The sequence below is a fragment of the Ictalurus punctatus genome, chromosome 21, assembly GCF_001660625.3.
Source record: "Ictalurus punctatus breed USDA103 chromosome 21, Coco_2.0, whole genome shotgun sequence".
Taxonomy (NCBI): Eukaryota; Metazoa; Chordata; class Actinopteri; order Siluriformes; family Ictaluridae; genus Ictalurus; species Ictalurus punctatus.
The window spans coordinates 7,498,032-7,515,114 of NC_030436.2; the positions used below are offsets into that span (position 1 = coordinate 7,498,032).

Sequence of the window (17,083 nt, forward strand, 5' to 3'; positions counted from 1 at the left end):
AAAGGTCAGGTCAAAATAGAAGACTACAGTGAGAAAATCTCCCAAACGTACGTACATTTTGTGTGGGTTTTTTTTTTTTTTTTTTTAATTAATCCACCAAAAAACGTTTGAAACCTTTAAATTGGTGAATTGGTGAATACTGAATACGCAGCAGACACTGTATTAACAAAACCATCTTTAAAGACCCTGCTCAAAAACTACCTTCCATGAATCAGTACTGCTTACAGAAAGACTACAGTTATGATTTGTTTCAGAACAAGGAAAAAAAAAAACTACTGATCAACACCTGTGGTGGAATTTTTTTTTTAAATCTTACCTACTCTGATTAGGGTAATACTGGCCATCACTCCATTGGCTTAACATTTTTAAATAATAAATGAATAAATAAAAACAAACACTAGACAATCCAAAATCTAAACACAGCCACTTTTAATTGCAGCTGATTTATTCACGAGTTACTAACCATCTAGATAATGGAAATTTGGAATGGAAAAATTAATTTTTCTATTAGTATTAGAGTATAAATTAATCCATAGGCCAATATGATAACATCAAGTCTTCAAAAAGCTGAATTATTAAAAAAATAATAATAATAATACAAGCCACACTGTTTGTGTACTTGAAAAACATTGATTTATTGTTTTCTGGGCATTATGTATTTATGACCTAGGTCTCTCCTTCTTGCCTTTGTAGAGAGCCAGGAGAGAAACATTGGCCACCTTCACCACCTTGAAACGTACTCCAGGGATATCACCGACGGCGTGTCCCTTACGACCGAACCCTGCCACCAGTACCTCATCGTTTTCCTGTAAACGCAAACATAAACATCAAACTCACAGCTGTAGGAGTATGAAGTTCATTAATGCGGTCAACATTAATCAATAACTCAGCTGCCAAATAAATTTTAAAATCCAAACGCACCTCGATGAAATTCAGGCAACCGTCGTTGGGGACGAATGCAGTGATCTTCTTGCCGTTCTTGATAAGCTGGACTCTGACACACTTCCTAATAGCAGAGTTGGGCTGCTTGGCTTCAACACCGCTGTGAAAGGAAAGAGCAAGTGAATTGTTAAAGCTACATTCGAGATCGACAACACACTTAAACAGTGAAGAAGGGCCAAACGAAATAACTCGTGAAGAGATTAGAGTGAATTCAAGAAATCCCATAAACATTCAATTTTAATGGAGAGTGTGAAATTAAAACCAATGAGCATTTGAGTCATTTCTGGAGAAGTGATGACTCAGCGTCGATTTGCACCCTAATCTTCAGGAAAGAAATGCTGGATACTGTTAAGATCCTAAGATTTACTGTTCATGAAGTGTAAAAAAAAAAAAAAAAAAAAAAAAAAAAAAAAAAAATGTTTTTGTGGCAGTCAACAAATGAATAATTACAATAACTATATTCGAACAACCTGTGTCCTAAGCAATTAAAATAATTTTGCTCTATAAAGAGAAATCACAATATATTGAGATAAACTTACCTAAAATGACATCATAATAAACGCAATATTCTGGATATTTTTTTTTGAGAACAGTTAATGATAATGAGTCTTTATTGGTCAAATATACATTACAGCAAAGTGAAATTGTTTTTTTCTTTGCATATCCAAGCACGTCAGGAAGTTGGGGTCAGAGCACAGGGTCAGCCATGATACAGCGCCCCTGAAGCAGAGAGTGTTAAGGGCCTTGCTCAAGGGCCCAACAGTGGCAGCATGGCAGTGCTGGGGCTTGAACCCCCGACCTTCTGATCAGTAACCCAGAGCCTTAACTGTCAAGCCACCACTGTCTATTACTGCATTATTTTGTAAAAAAATAAAATAAAAATAATAATAATAATAATAATAATAAAGACACCTGGCAGCACTTTTAATACAGTTTCTTAACAAATATCCAACACAAGCATTTTCCAGAGGAAAAAGAAGAAGGGGAGCAAGTATTTTAGAGTGATACAGTAGTGCACTCTTTGGCATGCAGGTGCTGGAAAGCAATCAACTCTGGTGTAGTGGTGATGCTTGCTTATTTTCCAACAACACATCATGACTTGATCACTTAAAAAAAAAAAACAAACCTGTCCCCTTTACGATGTGTAAGGACACTTCATTTGGAACAAAATATGCCATAGAAGTTAGAAACCCTGCACTTACACTTTCTCAAGCACGATTCCTTTGGCGTGTGAAGCTCCTCCGAAGGGGTTAGCCTTCAGTGCCGTGCCCAAATGGGCCTTCTTGTACTGTTTATCATGCCACTTCTGCTCACGGCGGTGATCCCGCAGCTTTCTGGCGGTACGCAATCCACGGCACTTACCTACAATACACAAGAATAGCTGAAGAACAGACACTGGATTCTCAAGCTTATCAAAAACAGCGTTGTTAGAGTGCAGGTGTAGTGTAAATATTAATAATATTAAGTAATATTGCACTTCATGTCAAAGAGAAAGCCATTCAGAACATCTCTTTACTCATTCCTCCGGCTTAATAAGAGACATTGCGGTCTTATTTCAACACTATCATACACTTCAAATGCGACACGCACACTTTTTGAATCATTTATTCGGATTTATAACTGAATTCACAACATTATTTTTGCCTGTATCCGTTAGCACAAGCGCTTAGTGAAGCTGTTAGCCATGTTGGCTCACAATATGGCGTGGAGGCTCTCCACGTTGTCGAGAAATAAATGAGTAAAAAATACTTAGAACTACACGGCAAATACACGATTTACCAAAAGGTTCACGGGTATAACTGTATTATCTTGTTGTATATATTAGTATTTAAAGGCATATTTATCGTTTAATATGCATTTAAAGCACGTTTAAATTCAACTAAGGCGCATACCCATGTCGGCTGGATGGAAGTCCGGGGAGGAAAGAGAGATCCCAGAATGCTTTGCGCAAGTTGCGTCCTGCGCAAGTCTGATAGGTGTTCACTGAAATGCCTGTTTATAAAAGAGTACCCTTTTGGCTGTAGAACAAAATATGTATGCATTTTATACACGTATATATCGTTGCAAAAATTATATACCTTAATAAAACCGCATGTATAGCGGTATATAGACGTTTTTAAATATATGTAATAATAGTGCAACGAGGGTACAATAATGTATAATACTACAAATATTTACTACTACTACCACTACTACTGCTACTACTACTACTACGAACTACTAATAATATTAATACTTCTATTACTACTACTGCTACTACTACTACTAATACTATTAATACTTCTATTACTACTACTACTAACAACTGCTACTACTACTAACAACTACTAATACTATTGATACTTCTACTACTATTACTACTACTGCTAATACTACTAACTACTACTAACAACTACTACTACTATTAATACTTCTATTACTACTAATACTAACTACAACTAACAACTAGTAATACTATTAATACTTCTATTACTATTACTACTACTGCTACTAACTACTACTAATACTATTAATACTTCTATTACTACTACTACTAACAACTACTACTACTGCAACTACTACTAACAACTACTAATACTATTAATACTTCTATTACTACTACTACTAACAACTACCAATACTATTAATACTTCTATTACTACTACTACTAACTACTACTAACAACTACTACTAATACTAATAATAATAATACATAAAACCTAAAACATACATAGAATTCCATCTGTTTTTATAATTAAATTGATCAGCTTAAACCAAGCAATCAATTTAAAACATTTTTTGTTTTGCATTTGTAAATGTAGACATGTAATTACATACATTATATGGCCAAAAGTATGAGGACACCTGACCAACACACCATTCATTGTAGCGTTACAATTTGCCTTCACTGACCTCATGCTGACCTCAACCCTACTGAAAACTTCTGGGATGATTTTGCGCTAGGCTTTTTGCCAGACTTCAGTGCCTGACCTTTTGTACTTTTGTGGCTGAATGAGCACAAATCCCCAAAATCTAGTGCAAAGCCTTCTGGGATATCCACAAAGCTGGGACTAACTCCATTCCATGGTTTTGGAAAGGGGTGTTTAAATGGTCAGGTGTCCACATACTTTTGGCCATCATTTGGATACAAATTATATACACTCACTCATCCATCCATTTCCTATACCGCTTATACTACATGGTCATGGGGAACCTGGAGCCTATCCCAGGGAGCATGGGGCATAAGGCGGGGTACACCCTGGATTGGGTGCCAATCCATCGCAGGGCATAACTGATACACTTTGGACAAGAAACCAGGGTTCGCAGAGGAACATGCAACCTCCGCACACAGAGGACCGCGGCGGGAATAAAACCCACAACCTTGGAGGTGTGAGGCGAACATGCTGACCACTAAGCCACCTTGCGCCCATACACTCACTCATGAATATGCAAAATCTTGAGGTTCAAGTTCGATTTCCCCTCCTTTTAGACAAGAAAAGGAATCTGAGGCTACAGGGGCACAGGATCACAAAACTAGTCCACCTGACGGCATATTTTTGGGAGGAGGAAGGAAACGGGAGAACGTGTGAAACTCCACATAGACAGTAACCCGAGTTAAGGATCGGCCCGTGGACCCTGGAACTGTAATGCAGCAATACTACCTCCTCTGTCAATGTACCACTCTAATTAGATAACTGTAGACTTGATTATACTCAGTTTACCATGTTTTACATAAATTCTAACCCTAATTCAGCTAATGAACTGCCCTTTCCTGAGCTGAAATGGATGTGTTAGAGCATGGAACACACTAAAATATGCAGGAGAAGGGGTTCTCCATGCCAGGGTTGGGTTTCTGTGTAGGACATATCCTTTAATGGAATTATTTGACCCCACATTTAATCAAGACTATAGAGAAGATCAATTAGTCTGTCCTGTCCAAATTCAGGTTATATACTGCATGTATATACTGTAAATTTGCACACATCTGACCTTCACACCCATATGTGTTCCTTCCCCAACAAATTTGTAAGCACAGAATTGTATAGGATGGTTTTCTATGTTGTAACATAAAATATTGTCTTCCACTGGAATTTGAACGCTCCTGTGCCCTAAGCGAGTTCCGTGAAGACATGGTTTGTCAAGGTTGGAGTGGAAGAACTCGAGTGTCCTGCCATTAGTAGGGCCTGCAGGGAGTGCTCACCCTGTGGTCTGTGTGGATCCTAATGACCCAGTATAGGGACAGGGACACTATACCGTAAGAACAGCACCGTCTTTTGGATAAGACATTAAACGAGGTCCTGACTCTCTGTGGTCATTAAAAATCCCAGGACACTTATCGTAAAAGAGTAGGGGTATACCCGGGTGTGCTGGCAAAATTCCCCCATTGGCCATTCTCTATCATGGCCCCCTAATAATCCCCATCCCTGGATTGGCTACATCACTCTCCTCTCCACTAATAGCTGGCGCGTGGTGGGCGTTCTGGTGCACTATGGCTGCCGTCACATCATCCAGATGGATGCTACCGCCCCCCGCCCAATGTAAAGCGCTTTGAGTTTCTAGAAAAGCGTTATACAAATGTAACTGTAACAGAGCCCAGACCTCAACCCCACTGAACACCCTTGGGATGAACTTGAACGCTGACTGCACCCGAGGCCTCCTCATCCAACATCAGTGCCTGATCTCTTTATTGTTCTTGTGGCTGAAGGAACACAAATTCCCACAGCAACTCTCCAAAATCTAATGGAAAGCCTTCCAAGAAGAGTGGAGGTTATTATAACAGCAAAGCAGGGACTAAATCTGGAATGGGATGTAAAAAATAAAAGAAGCACATAAGTGTGATGGTCAGGGGTCCACATACTTTTGGCAATATATAGTGTAGTGTATTACATAATTAATAGTAAAAGGATATAGGGTGTACTTCCTACTAGTGCTGACCTACATGTTTATGCTTTTTGTTGCGCGTTGAGATAATAATGAAAGAAATAATACAAAAAAAAAAAACACCGAAGGGGCGTGGTCAGATTGCACGGTTGTCCTCCTGGGCGCGTTGATTGGCTGCCGCTCATGCCAATCACAGAGAGGGTTCGGTCGGTTATCAGGGCAGATTATGAAGCAGCAGTCTTCGTTTGAGGAGAACAGCTCTGAACGTTTTACATATATACATGGCAGCACCGATGTCTTTGGCTTTATTTTCAGTTATTTTCCTGCAGATATCTTCGTCTTACGAACAAGTGCCTGCTTTTGTGGAGGGGAGGTAGGAAAACAAAAGGTTTAATTTTACCTGAAATTTACCTGTGCAGGAATATTATTGAAAAACTAGGAATGATGCAGTATCTTTTATGAATATATAGGTACACATGCAGTATATAAAGGAATGTTTGTTAGGCTGGATTATGAAGGTGAAATAGGTGCAGACTGCTCCTTTTGTCTGCTGTAGATGAGATGTGTGTTGTATCTGCATTGAAACTGAACTCGGCTCTGTCAGTGAAACGCGAGAGAAAATCCATGGAATGAAGGCGTCAGTTTACAAGGCACATCCATATCTCACCCTGGAATAAAGCCTCGGAGAACTGTGTGGCTATTACAAGAGGTTGTAGATGGAGTGCAGTGGGCAGATTTCGCATAACAGAGTAGTGAAGGAATGTGGAGGCTGGTGAGGATGAGCTGAGGATGCCTTCCTTCAGTGCAGTGGTGCTGATGAGAATCTCTTAAACCTGCACTGTGCTTGAACGCACCCTCATTACAGATGTCCTCAACCATGAAGGTGCGTTCCACACGTACAAACAATCCATGTTTTGTAGGGAATCAGCATCAGTAACATCGATCTTTCGTTCCTAAAATGTTTCACGAATTGCCACAGTTATACAAAACGACTGATGCTTTGATGCACCATCTTGATGAAGTGCAGTAACTTTGGAAGTAACATCAGAAATGACGGGTTATCTTTGAGAAATCACCAGAGCAGCTGGTGAAAAAAAGCATCCATCAGGATCAATCAACCTTTCATTTACACACCAGGCTGGCAAACTTTATTACGTGGATGTGTGTTTGAGGAAAAACCATCCATATGCTGGCTACTTCAGATGTTTTACCAAGAATGTTGCCCCCCCCCCTTATCCACCAGATGGTTTCGGAAACTAAAATCAGTGTGAATTTGTTTGTTTCGGGACACAAATGTCTCAGTTGAAATACCTAATATTTTGATCAGAATTACAGACATGTTTACAAAGACTTGTGATTCATCATTGTGAAAACATTAATTTATTTATTTAAATTTAGCTTTTCATGGGTAGGTACCTCTGCACTTCTTTGGTGTTTACTGGTCCATTTTGCCTCAGTTTTCTTAGCCAGCAAAGTGGACTTAAAAAAATACTGGTTGCAACATATTGCATCATTTCAGTCAAACCCATGAACAGCGAAGGCTTCAATAAGTTTATAACAGAGCACTTAGAGCTGAAACAGTTTATGAATCATCTTTTATTGGGCAAAGAGCCAAGGTGCAGCTTCAGATTTGCATTTATATTTATTCCTGTAGCAGAATATTTTATCAGGACAAATTATATGTAAGGCAAAATTCAAATACTAAGTAAGTACTCTTTCAAGAAAAAGAAAAAAAAAAAGGTACTAAACTCGCTTTTAATTTGTCAGTGTGGTGGAACCTTGTAGAGTAGTACATTTAAAACCGTTACGGGTACTTTGTTGGGCAAGTTGTGATGCTGTGAAAAATGTAAATAAATGTAAATAAAAACAGAATGCAATGATTTGCAAATCTCACAAACTCATATGTTATTCACAATAGAACATAGAAAGCTTATCAAAGGTTTGAACTGAGGAAATTTACCATTTTAAGGGAAAAAATAAGGTAATTTTGAATTTGATAGCCGTAACACATCTCAAAAAAGTTGGGACGGGGTCAAAAGCTTGGAAAAGTAAGTGTTACTAAAAAGAAACAGCTGGAAGTTAATTGGTAACAGGTCAGTAACATGATTTGGTATAAAAAGAGCATCTTAGAAAGGCAGAGTCTTTTAGAAGTAAAGATGGGCAGAGGTTTACCAATCTGCGAAAAACTGCATCTACAATTTGTGGAACAATTTCAGGATAATGTTCCTCAATGTAAAATTGCGAAGACTATGAATATCTCACATATATCATCTACAGTACATAATATCAAAAGATTCTGAGAATCTGGAGAAATCTCTGTGCGCAAGGGAAAAGTTTGAAAGTCAATATTGCATGGCCGTGATCTTCGGGTCCTCAGGCGGCACTGCGTTAATAACAGGCAGGATTCTGTAATGGGAATCACTGCATGAGCTCAGAAACACCTCCAGAACTCATCGTCTGTGAACACAGTTCGCAGTGCCATCCACAAATGCTGGTTAAAACTCCATCATGCGAAGAAGAAGCGATATGTGAACATGATCCAGAAACGCCGCCGTCTTCTCTGGGCCAAAGATCATTTAAAATGGACTGAGGCAAAGTGGAAAACTGCTCTGTGTTCAGACGAATCGAAATTTTAAATTCGATTTGGAAACTATGGACTCTGCATTCCCTTATATTAAAGAGGAGAGGGACCATCCAGCTTTTTATCAGCACTCAGTTCAAAAGCCTGCTGATGGTATAGGGGTTCATTAGTGCCTATGGAATGGGTAGCTTCCACATCTGGAAAGGCATCATCAATGTTGAATGGTATGTACAGGTTTTAGCGCAACACATGCTTCCATCCAGATGATGTCTTTTTCAGGGAAGGCCTTGCATATTTCAGCAAGACAGTGCTAAACCACATACTGCATCTATTTCAACAGCATGGCTTCATAGTAGAAGAGTCCGGGTGCTGAACTAGAGCCTGCCTGCAGTCCAGACTTTTCACCAGTTGAAAACATTTGGCGCATCGTAAAACAAAAAATACGATAAAGAAGACCCAGGACTGTTGAGCAGCTAGAGTCCTGTATCAGACACGAATGGGACAACATTGCTCTCCCAAAATTCCAGCAACTGGTCTCCTCAGTTCCCAGACATTATACAGACTGTTGTTAAAAAAAGAGGGGATGCTAGAAAGTGGTAAACTTGGCCCTGTCCCAACTTTTTTGAGATGTGTTGCTGCCATCAAATTCAAAATGTCCTTATTTCTTCCTTAAAATGGTAAATTTCCTCAGTTTAAACATTTGATATGTTTTCTATGTTCTATTGTGAATAACATCTGATTTTATGAGATTGGCAAATCATCGCATACTGTTTTTATTTACATTTTACACAGCGTCCCAACTTTTTTGGAATCGCGGTAGAATCCTTTTTCGAAAGCTTAGGAAAGAACCCTTAATTATCTAACGAACCCTTAAGCATCCTTGAAAAGACTTTTTTTCTGTGTAATGTTTTTGCAGTCCAAACTAAACTAAAAAATCCTAACAGAGTTACAAAAATTCGGTCAACGCTGGACTCGTCAGACTCGTTTAAAGCCCCCTAACTCAAAGCACGTTCCCGGCACAGACGTTCACATTTAGCGACGCCCACAAAACTCCATAAAAGGCTAAACCCACAGCGAGTTGAATGACTAAACAGTGAAAGAGCGCCTCCAAAGCACGTTGTGCGCTAAATCTTTCAATTATGCAGCTCAGCCACTGCAGCATGTCGACACACTAATATGAATTGAGTTTCACAAAATTTTCCCTAATTTAAATGAACAAGATTTAACCTCGACAGCAAAAAAAAAAAAAATCACACAAACTCAGGAGCTCTCAGAGGATATGAATGTTTTCCCCAACTAACTAGATTTTCATCAATACCATATTTCTTGTGTACACATTTCAGCGAATGATTTACGAACACATTTCTTCTTTTCCAGCTTGATAAATGAGGCCCATTGTTTGTACATTGATGAGTCCAAAAACATACTGTCTTTTTGACAGTGTATAACTGAGCAGTTACGAGTTGTATCTTGCTTAAAGTCCCAGCAGTGGCTCTCTTATAGTACAGTACTTAAACTCAGACCCTTACTCTTAAAGTACGAAGAAAACATGTCATTTTAAAACACTGAAATTATGTTTTGAACCATTACAAATGTCAAATAATTCAAACATTTTAATTAATCTATGAAAGCTGACCTGAGGTCCATACCGTACCTTAATTACGCCAGTTTTTTTAATGAATATATATATATAAAAAATGTATTTTGGAAACATCCTAATTTAGGAAACGTCCTACTTGATCCTGAATGCTAGTCGGGTAGCGAACTGTTAGTGAACTTAACTAGTAAACTCAGTTATCACGAGACATCACTGTGATTTTGGTATCAATGTGTCGATTTTTTGAGCTCAAAAATGTCAAAAAGGCATGAAAATGATACATTTGCAGAGGATAATGTGACATTTTATGTATTGGCCAGATGACATTTTTTAAACAGGTAAAAAAGATGGCTCTTGTTGTCATATATGAACCTTTAAATTTAACATGGGCAGCAGAGATTCCCCTCATGAAAAAAAAGAGTGGAAAATTATTAATGGAAAAACTTGAAATGTGGCTTGTGATTCGTATATTGGACACATGCTTAATGACATCACAAACTACAGGTAAGCCTATATGTGATGCTCTTTATAATAGTTTTATTTATACAGAACTACTGAGAAAACAATCATCCAACCAGGAGAATCACTGAGCTAGCACTGAATTCTTCCCATAGAGGTGTATCTCTCTCTTCCATTATATAACTGCACCATCGCCAGCTGATTGACCCACATGTGCAGGTGCTGTGACGCAGGTAGATCCTTTAAGCTGTAGCTGAATCAGAGAAAATGACAGTCTAGTCTCATTTTATCGCCACCACCCTCAGCAGTCCAAGTGCTTGAAAAGCCCTGTTTTACCTGGGTGGTGTTTTCTTTAGGGGGATTTATTGTCAGTGTTGGCTCCTGCTGCTAAGTTTGGACCTCTCGCAGGCTCGGATAAATGATTACTCACTGCTGGGCTAAATATAGTTACATAACACTGACATCTGCTGAATGCAATAACTTGGAGGACTTATCTCCTCGCTGCTCGATGACCTTTTCATCACACTGAAACAGTATTGAACGGTGCTTGTAACTGTCTGCAGCATGCATGTTAGGTAGGTGGCTCGGGCTACATGAGAAGATACTAATATACTAACTTATTGGACACGCAAACCTTCCCGGAGCTGTGATGAGTCAGAACAGGGTCCACTGAGAGCCTGCACTACGTAAATATACACACCAACATCTTAGATGGAGTAGTATAATGTACTACAGTGTGGTAGTCACTGACCCCATTATTAAAAACAACATATCAATACTGGATAGGATTGGATAGGATTTTTCTTTGTGTCCATAAAGGGATGCACATGATGAGCAATAGTACTCAGGTGTTGTGAGACTATGGCATTGAAACCATGATTGATTGGTATAAAGTGTGCCAGAAAACCATTCCCCACACCATTACACCACCACGACCAGCCTGAACTGTTGACATAAGGCAGGTTGTGTCCATGGAGTCCCGGTGCTGATGCTAAATTCTGACCCTACACATGATCCAGCAGACCACGGGACATTTTTCCAATCTTCAGCTGTCTAATTGTAATCTCAGATTCATGTTCTTATCTGACAGGAGTTGAACCCAGTGTGGTCTTTTGCTGTTGTAGCCCATCTGTCTCAAGGTTGTGTGTTCTGTGATGCTTTTCTGCTCACCATGGTTGTAAAGAGTCGTTATTTAGAGTTGCTGTAGCCATCTTGTCAGCTTAAACCAGTCGTCTGACCTCTCTCAACAAGGTTTTAACTGCTTGCAGAACTGACTCTCACTGGATGTTTTTTTTTTGTTTTTCCACACTATCCTGTGATGGTTGTATGTGAAAATCCCAGAAAAACATCACATCAATCTATCTATCGAAGCTCCCTGAATCAAAATCGAATCACGAGGTCCCTATAGACTAATTCACCTACCTAAGACAGAGACTATATTTGAAAATATCCACGGTAACAACACTGAATATCATGATGTATCAAATAACCAGACGTGTCTATGACCCTGCTACCAGAGGTTGAAGGAGTCTAGAGTACTCACTGTATTAAGCAGACACATGCAACATTAACTGAGCACCGCTCTCATCCTCACAAGCTGCTTCTCTGATATAGCTTGGGGATTTTTGATGCTCTTGGGACAGGAGGTCAAGTCTTAACACCTCCTGTGTCCTCATACCGCCACCTCTTAATCAGATTCTCCAGTGCCTCTGGGCTAAACCCATTTTGTCAGGCATGAGAGGAGAAATTAGGATGTTTAATCAGATAAACACTGTTGAGAAAAACAGAAGAGCAAAGTGAAAAGATGCTCTGATTGACATGGGGTTTGTGTGTGTGTGTGTGTGTGTGTGTGTGTGTGTGTGTGTGTGTGTGTGTGTGTGTGTGTGTGTGTGTGTGTGTGATTTCAGTGCTGATTCACATGCACTTCTGAAAACCTTGGAAGACTGGATTAAAGTGGATTAACTGGATGTACTGTATATAGAAGCTATTATATTTGAGACCTCAAATGAAACGTCTTTAATCTTTTGTTTCATTGCATTTTCATTTCCACAGTTCTGATGAAGCAGCATCACAAGACAGCCAAATCAGAGAAGGTGAGTCATTTTGAATGCTGGTGTTTAGTCTGTTTTTTTCCCTTTCACACCGATTTGCTTTTATTAGCATGTGATTGCACATGACATATTTAAATATACGCTTGTATTATGCAATAGTGACCTACTGAACAACCTTGTTCTTTTAAGCTAGATTTATTAGCCTGGATAAGGGAATCTTATCCTTTTTTTTTTTTTTTTTTGCTTTTGCTTTCTACAGATGGAGTCGGCGGTGAAAGTCAGAGCGTCTTGTATGACCACGGCTCGTTGTTCACAGCGGAGGAGATGAGACCGCCGCTGCAGGTGAGGTGTGGCCTCGTCTGCCAGCACATCAGCGTGACCTTGTGCTTTTTCTCCATGCCAAGATCAATCCGATCCCACACGGGCTGCACTGTGGCTCAGGAAGACAGATTACAGGAAGCAGTGTTCAGTCTTGTTCGGGTTTGGACTCTAAAGCACTGCATCTTTACGGAATATTATTTTCTTACAGGAAAAATCCAACCTGAGCAACTTGCATATTAATCTTTATAATTAACATGTGATTAGTAGTGATGTGGATTATTAAGACACATAATCGAATGCAATTACTATCATACTGTCATCTGCACAGCCTCCAATTGTCTGGTATAATTACGCTTTCTAACACCGAGAGACTGGGTTCCTGTGTTGAATTCAAACCCTATCTTATTTTATGGGACATAATGACAAAATGCACTACGTTTTCAGCTACACGGTAACGTTTCGTACATGTTTATAGATTACAGTAAATCCTAAACAAATCTAAAGTTTACAGAAAAGATTTTCTGTGATACGGACTTCCACTTGCCTCGTAGCTCCACTACTCGAGGTCATGTTGCTCAAGCTTAAAACAAAAGAGACAATCAAATGTGTGTGGGTTTTGGTTGATTTAAATACATATGAAGTAACTGAGTTGAATTTGTACCTACAAGCATTTAAATCTCCTGCTCTGTTTCAGCTACATGACTGGAGGCCGCCGTCTCCTCAGCTTAGCAGGAGAAAGTTGCTGCAGTATGGAGGAATCATGCCATACTCTCCTCTGAATGTCGTTTACAATGGTAAAACATGCATCTTGTTTAGAGCCAGGAAGCTGGCCATCAGGTACAGAAATCACACACTAGTCGACCTCACACAGAGAGTGTTTGGCCCTGATGCAATAGTGGACACCAGAGGCTCATTCTGCAGCAAGGACAAGGCCACGTAAGTTACAAATGATAAATAAGTTGATTGTACAGAACTTGTATGGGACTAATAGAAAATACCAACTAAGGAACTGTCATTTGTATAGATTCCAGCCATTTGTTGCCCCCGTCCTAACTTTTTTGAGTCGTGTTATGGCCATCAAATTCAAAATGATCTTTTTTTTTTCTAAATGGTACATTTCCTCAATTTAAACATTCAGTATGTTTTCTATGTTCTATTGTGAATGGCATACGGGTTTATGAGACTATACAGTATGTGGAGCCAAAGACATAATTGCTCTTTGTATTTCTCATAAGGCTCAACATACGGTTTGGAGACGTGGAGGAGCTCAGAGGACTCGCCATCAGGTCAGTACAGATTTCCAGCGCTGCTGATTAATTGACCCTTCTTCATGCGAAGTAAAACAGATCTTATGTCCTGCTTTCGACAGACTGCAGATGTCCAACACATTCTACGAATCAGCAGGACAGAACTGGTTCACTCTGGACAGCGTCCACATCCACTACAACTGGACGCACGAGGCCACGTTCAACGCCACGGACGTGTACGCTCCCTCCACCAACTCGTACCACTGCCAGCACGTCAGCAGCCTGCAGAAATACGACACGCTGCTGGTGCCCAGCTCCAACACGGACAACGCGGCAAACTGGCACATCACCTTCACAGACTTCCAGGTGAGCGTTGAAGCTCTGAAGGTCAATAGGAGTGAACCGAACACAAGGACTGAGCTGGTAATATAGCATGAGAAGTCACACTGTGATTGTGATTTGCTGTGTCTTGCATAAGTATTCACCCCCACTTGGAGATTTACACATTTTGTAGTGCTACAACGTGGAATTTGAATGCATGGAATTGAGATTACATGACATGAATCTACACAAAATAGCCGGTAAAAATTTTAGGATAAAAATGCAAAAGTTCACAGCAATGGGTATGAATACGTATGCAATCACAAATTATTATTATTTTTTAATTTCCATTATTTTATTTCCACACATATCAGTATTATGGGCTGATTTGTCATATAATGTACAGTCGGCTCCAAAATTATTGGAACAGCAAGGTAAATTCCATTGTTTTTTAACTGTAGACATTGAAGACATTCGGGTTTGAGATTAAAAAAATAATAATAATAAATGAATATGAGACGACAGATCAGAATTTCAGCTTTCATTTCCTCATATTTACATCTAGATCTGTTAAACAATTTCGAACATGGCACGTTTTGTATGGAGCCACCCGTGTTTAGTGAAAACATTCAAATTGGTCTTGCTGCTCCAGTATTTTCAGAGGGGACTGCAATTCCAGTTGAGTCCAGTTCCAGGTTATGACATTACAAAATGTGGAAACGTTCAGAGGGGGTGAATACTTCTGCATGGCACTGTGATGTCATCGCACACCTACTGCTTTAATTCCCACCAGATTCAAGCGTTCAATGTCCACTCGAACAAGTTCTCTTCAGCCAGCGACTGCGCCACGTTCTTCACCCCGGCCATCCTCATGGGTCTCATCACGTCACTGATCCTGCTGCTCGTCCTCGCCTACGCCCTGCACATGGTGGTCCACCTCAAGCACATTGACCGCTATGAAGAGCACAAGACCACCGTCTACTTCCCCCGAAGCACAGAAGCCGAAAGCACTGAGAAGAACAACCTGTAGTCCAGTAGGATCGCACGCCAACCTACAAGCACAGAGACGGACAGTTTGGCGACTCTGAACTCTCAAGCCCGTACGAGTGAAAGTGCAATAGCAGGCTGGAGACGTCACGTTAAGAGCGTTTCCGCTTCTCACTGTGCTACTACACTCGCAGGATTGTGGTAGGACAGAAAGAGCGGATTCCTGCAGGATTTTAAAATTGGAGAAACCCCGATTTGTATCTACAACTAGTTCTCACCTTTTTTTTTTCTCTTTTTTTTTGTGAGACAGATCACAAATGATCAGGATCTGAAGGAGAACCTCAGATTTCATTCAAATTGGCACAGAGTACTTCGAATTTATGTCGTCTGTCTCATATAAGCATATAACCTCCTGGTGAGAATCAGGTTAAATAATATATGGACGCTTTATTACACTTCACTTACAAACTGTGTATAAACCATTATGATTTATATGTGTATTAGACATTAAAATAAAATTTAAAAAATATAATACTCGAAACTTTGATCTCAGTAATTGAACATTTTTATCCTCTTTACATAAAAGTTCAAATGAACAAAAAATATGAAAAGAATTGTCTGTACAGGACCAGTCAGAAGTTGGGACACAACTGATTGAACATACGTTATTCATCAGATTTAAAATTCGCTTTCTAAAGACTTAAGCATGGATTTTGATGCTCGTGTAAATTTACTTGCAAAATACAACATTTTTCATTTTGGGAAAAGCAGCCATCAGGTGGTTTCTGATGAAGCTACGAGTATGAAAATATTATCATGGTTGCATTGAAATATTTGAAATATAAAAGATCTCAAATGTAGTTTTTAAACACGTTTTGGGTTATTGCACAATTTCATTAATTCATATGCTTGATGAATTGACTGTTATTCTAAAATGTGAAAGAAACTGTTCAAAAATACCTTCTATGAGTAGGTGTGTCCAAACTTTTTCACTGGTACTGTATATGAGTGACGTACATAAAGTAATGGTTTCTATGCAGTATGTAACAACCCGAGTGTCATGAAATCCCTCAAAGATTTAGAGGATGACGTTAAGATATTTGATTGTTTACTGGCACTCTTTCTGGACGATGTGTTTTTGAATAGTTGTGTTCTTGCTTTTTTTGTGTGTGTAACTTGTATGTTTAATCCGGTTTTATAATTTCTTCTTTTTTAAAATTATTTTTAAGTGAATGCATTCAAGCTGAGCCTTTGACAATGTAATGGATCTAAACCTCTTATAAGCTACTTGGATTTTATCTACAACCATTGAAGCACAATGGACGCAACGTTAAGTTGTAACATACAGCATGTGGCTAGAAACATTTCACTACCACAATCGTATAAATGTATACAATACTGATGATAGTCATTATATACTAATTGAGGGACTAGCCTGTCCTTTTCCATTTACACATATATGAAATGGGCTATTGTGTATTGATGTGGAATAATTATTGTCCTCACTATTTCTGTTGAGTTCAATAAAACCAGCAGCTCATTCATGCCAGATGTCAGTGTCTTTGTTAATGTTATGTTCAGTTTTTCTGTGATAAAATGCTTAATGTTGAACACATTGGCCTTTATATTAGGTATACCCACCATCTAGGTGCAAACTGTAAATAAATTCCTGACTGGTGACATACAATTTGCCAGCCTGTGCTCTAGCGTGTCCATC

The 17,083-nt window shown here is 39.2% G+C and overlaps 2 protein-coding genes across 2 annotated transcripts; one reads left to right on the forward strand and one right to left on the reverse strand.

The window, feature by feature from the left end:
• Positions 1-617: 617 nt before the first annotated feature.
• On the reverse strand, positions 618-2,854 carry rps23 (ribosomal protein S23; the record flags this gene model as incomplete). Its single annotated transcript, NM_001200155.1, is given in 4 exon segments — positions 618-806; positions 922-1,042; positions 2,145-2,304; positions 2,835-2,854. Coding segments are annotated over 4 exon segments (432 nt in total). The 3' UTR covers positions 618-659.
• A 3,155-nt stretch (positions 2,855-6,009) lies between these two features.
• atp6ap1la (ATPase H+ transporting accessory protein 1 like a) lies at positions 6,010-17,047 on the forward strand. Its single transcript, XM_017450514.3, has 7 exons — positions 6,010-6,175; positions 12,492-12,532; positions 12,750-12,832; positions 13,506-13,747; positions 14,047-14,097; positions 14,181-14,424; positions 15,173-17,047. The coding sequence occupies exons 1-7, from the start codon at positions 6,084-6,086 to the stop codon at positions 15,407-15,409; spliced, it is 990 nt and encodes a 329-aa protein (XP_017306003.1). The 5' UTR covers positions 6,010-6,083; the 3' UTR covers positions 15,410-17,047.
• The last annotated feature ends 36 nt before the right edge of the window (positions 17,048-17,083 follow it).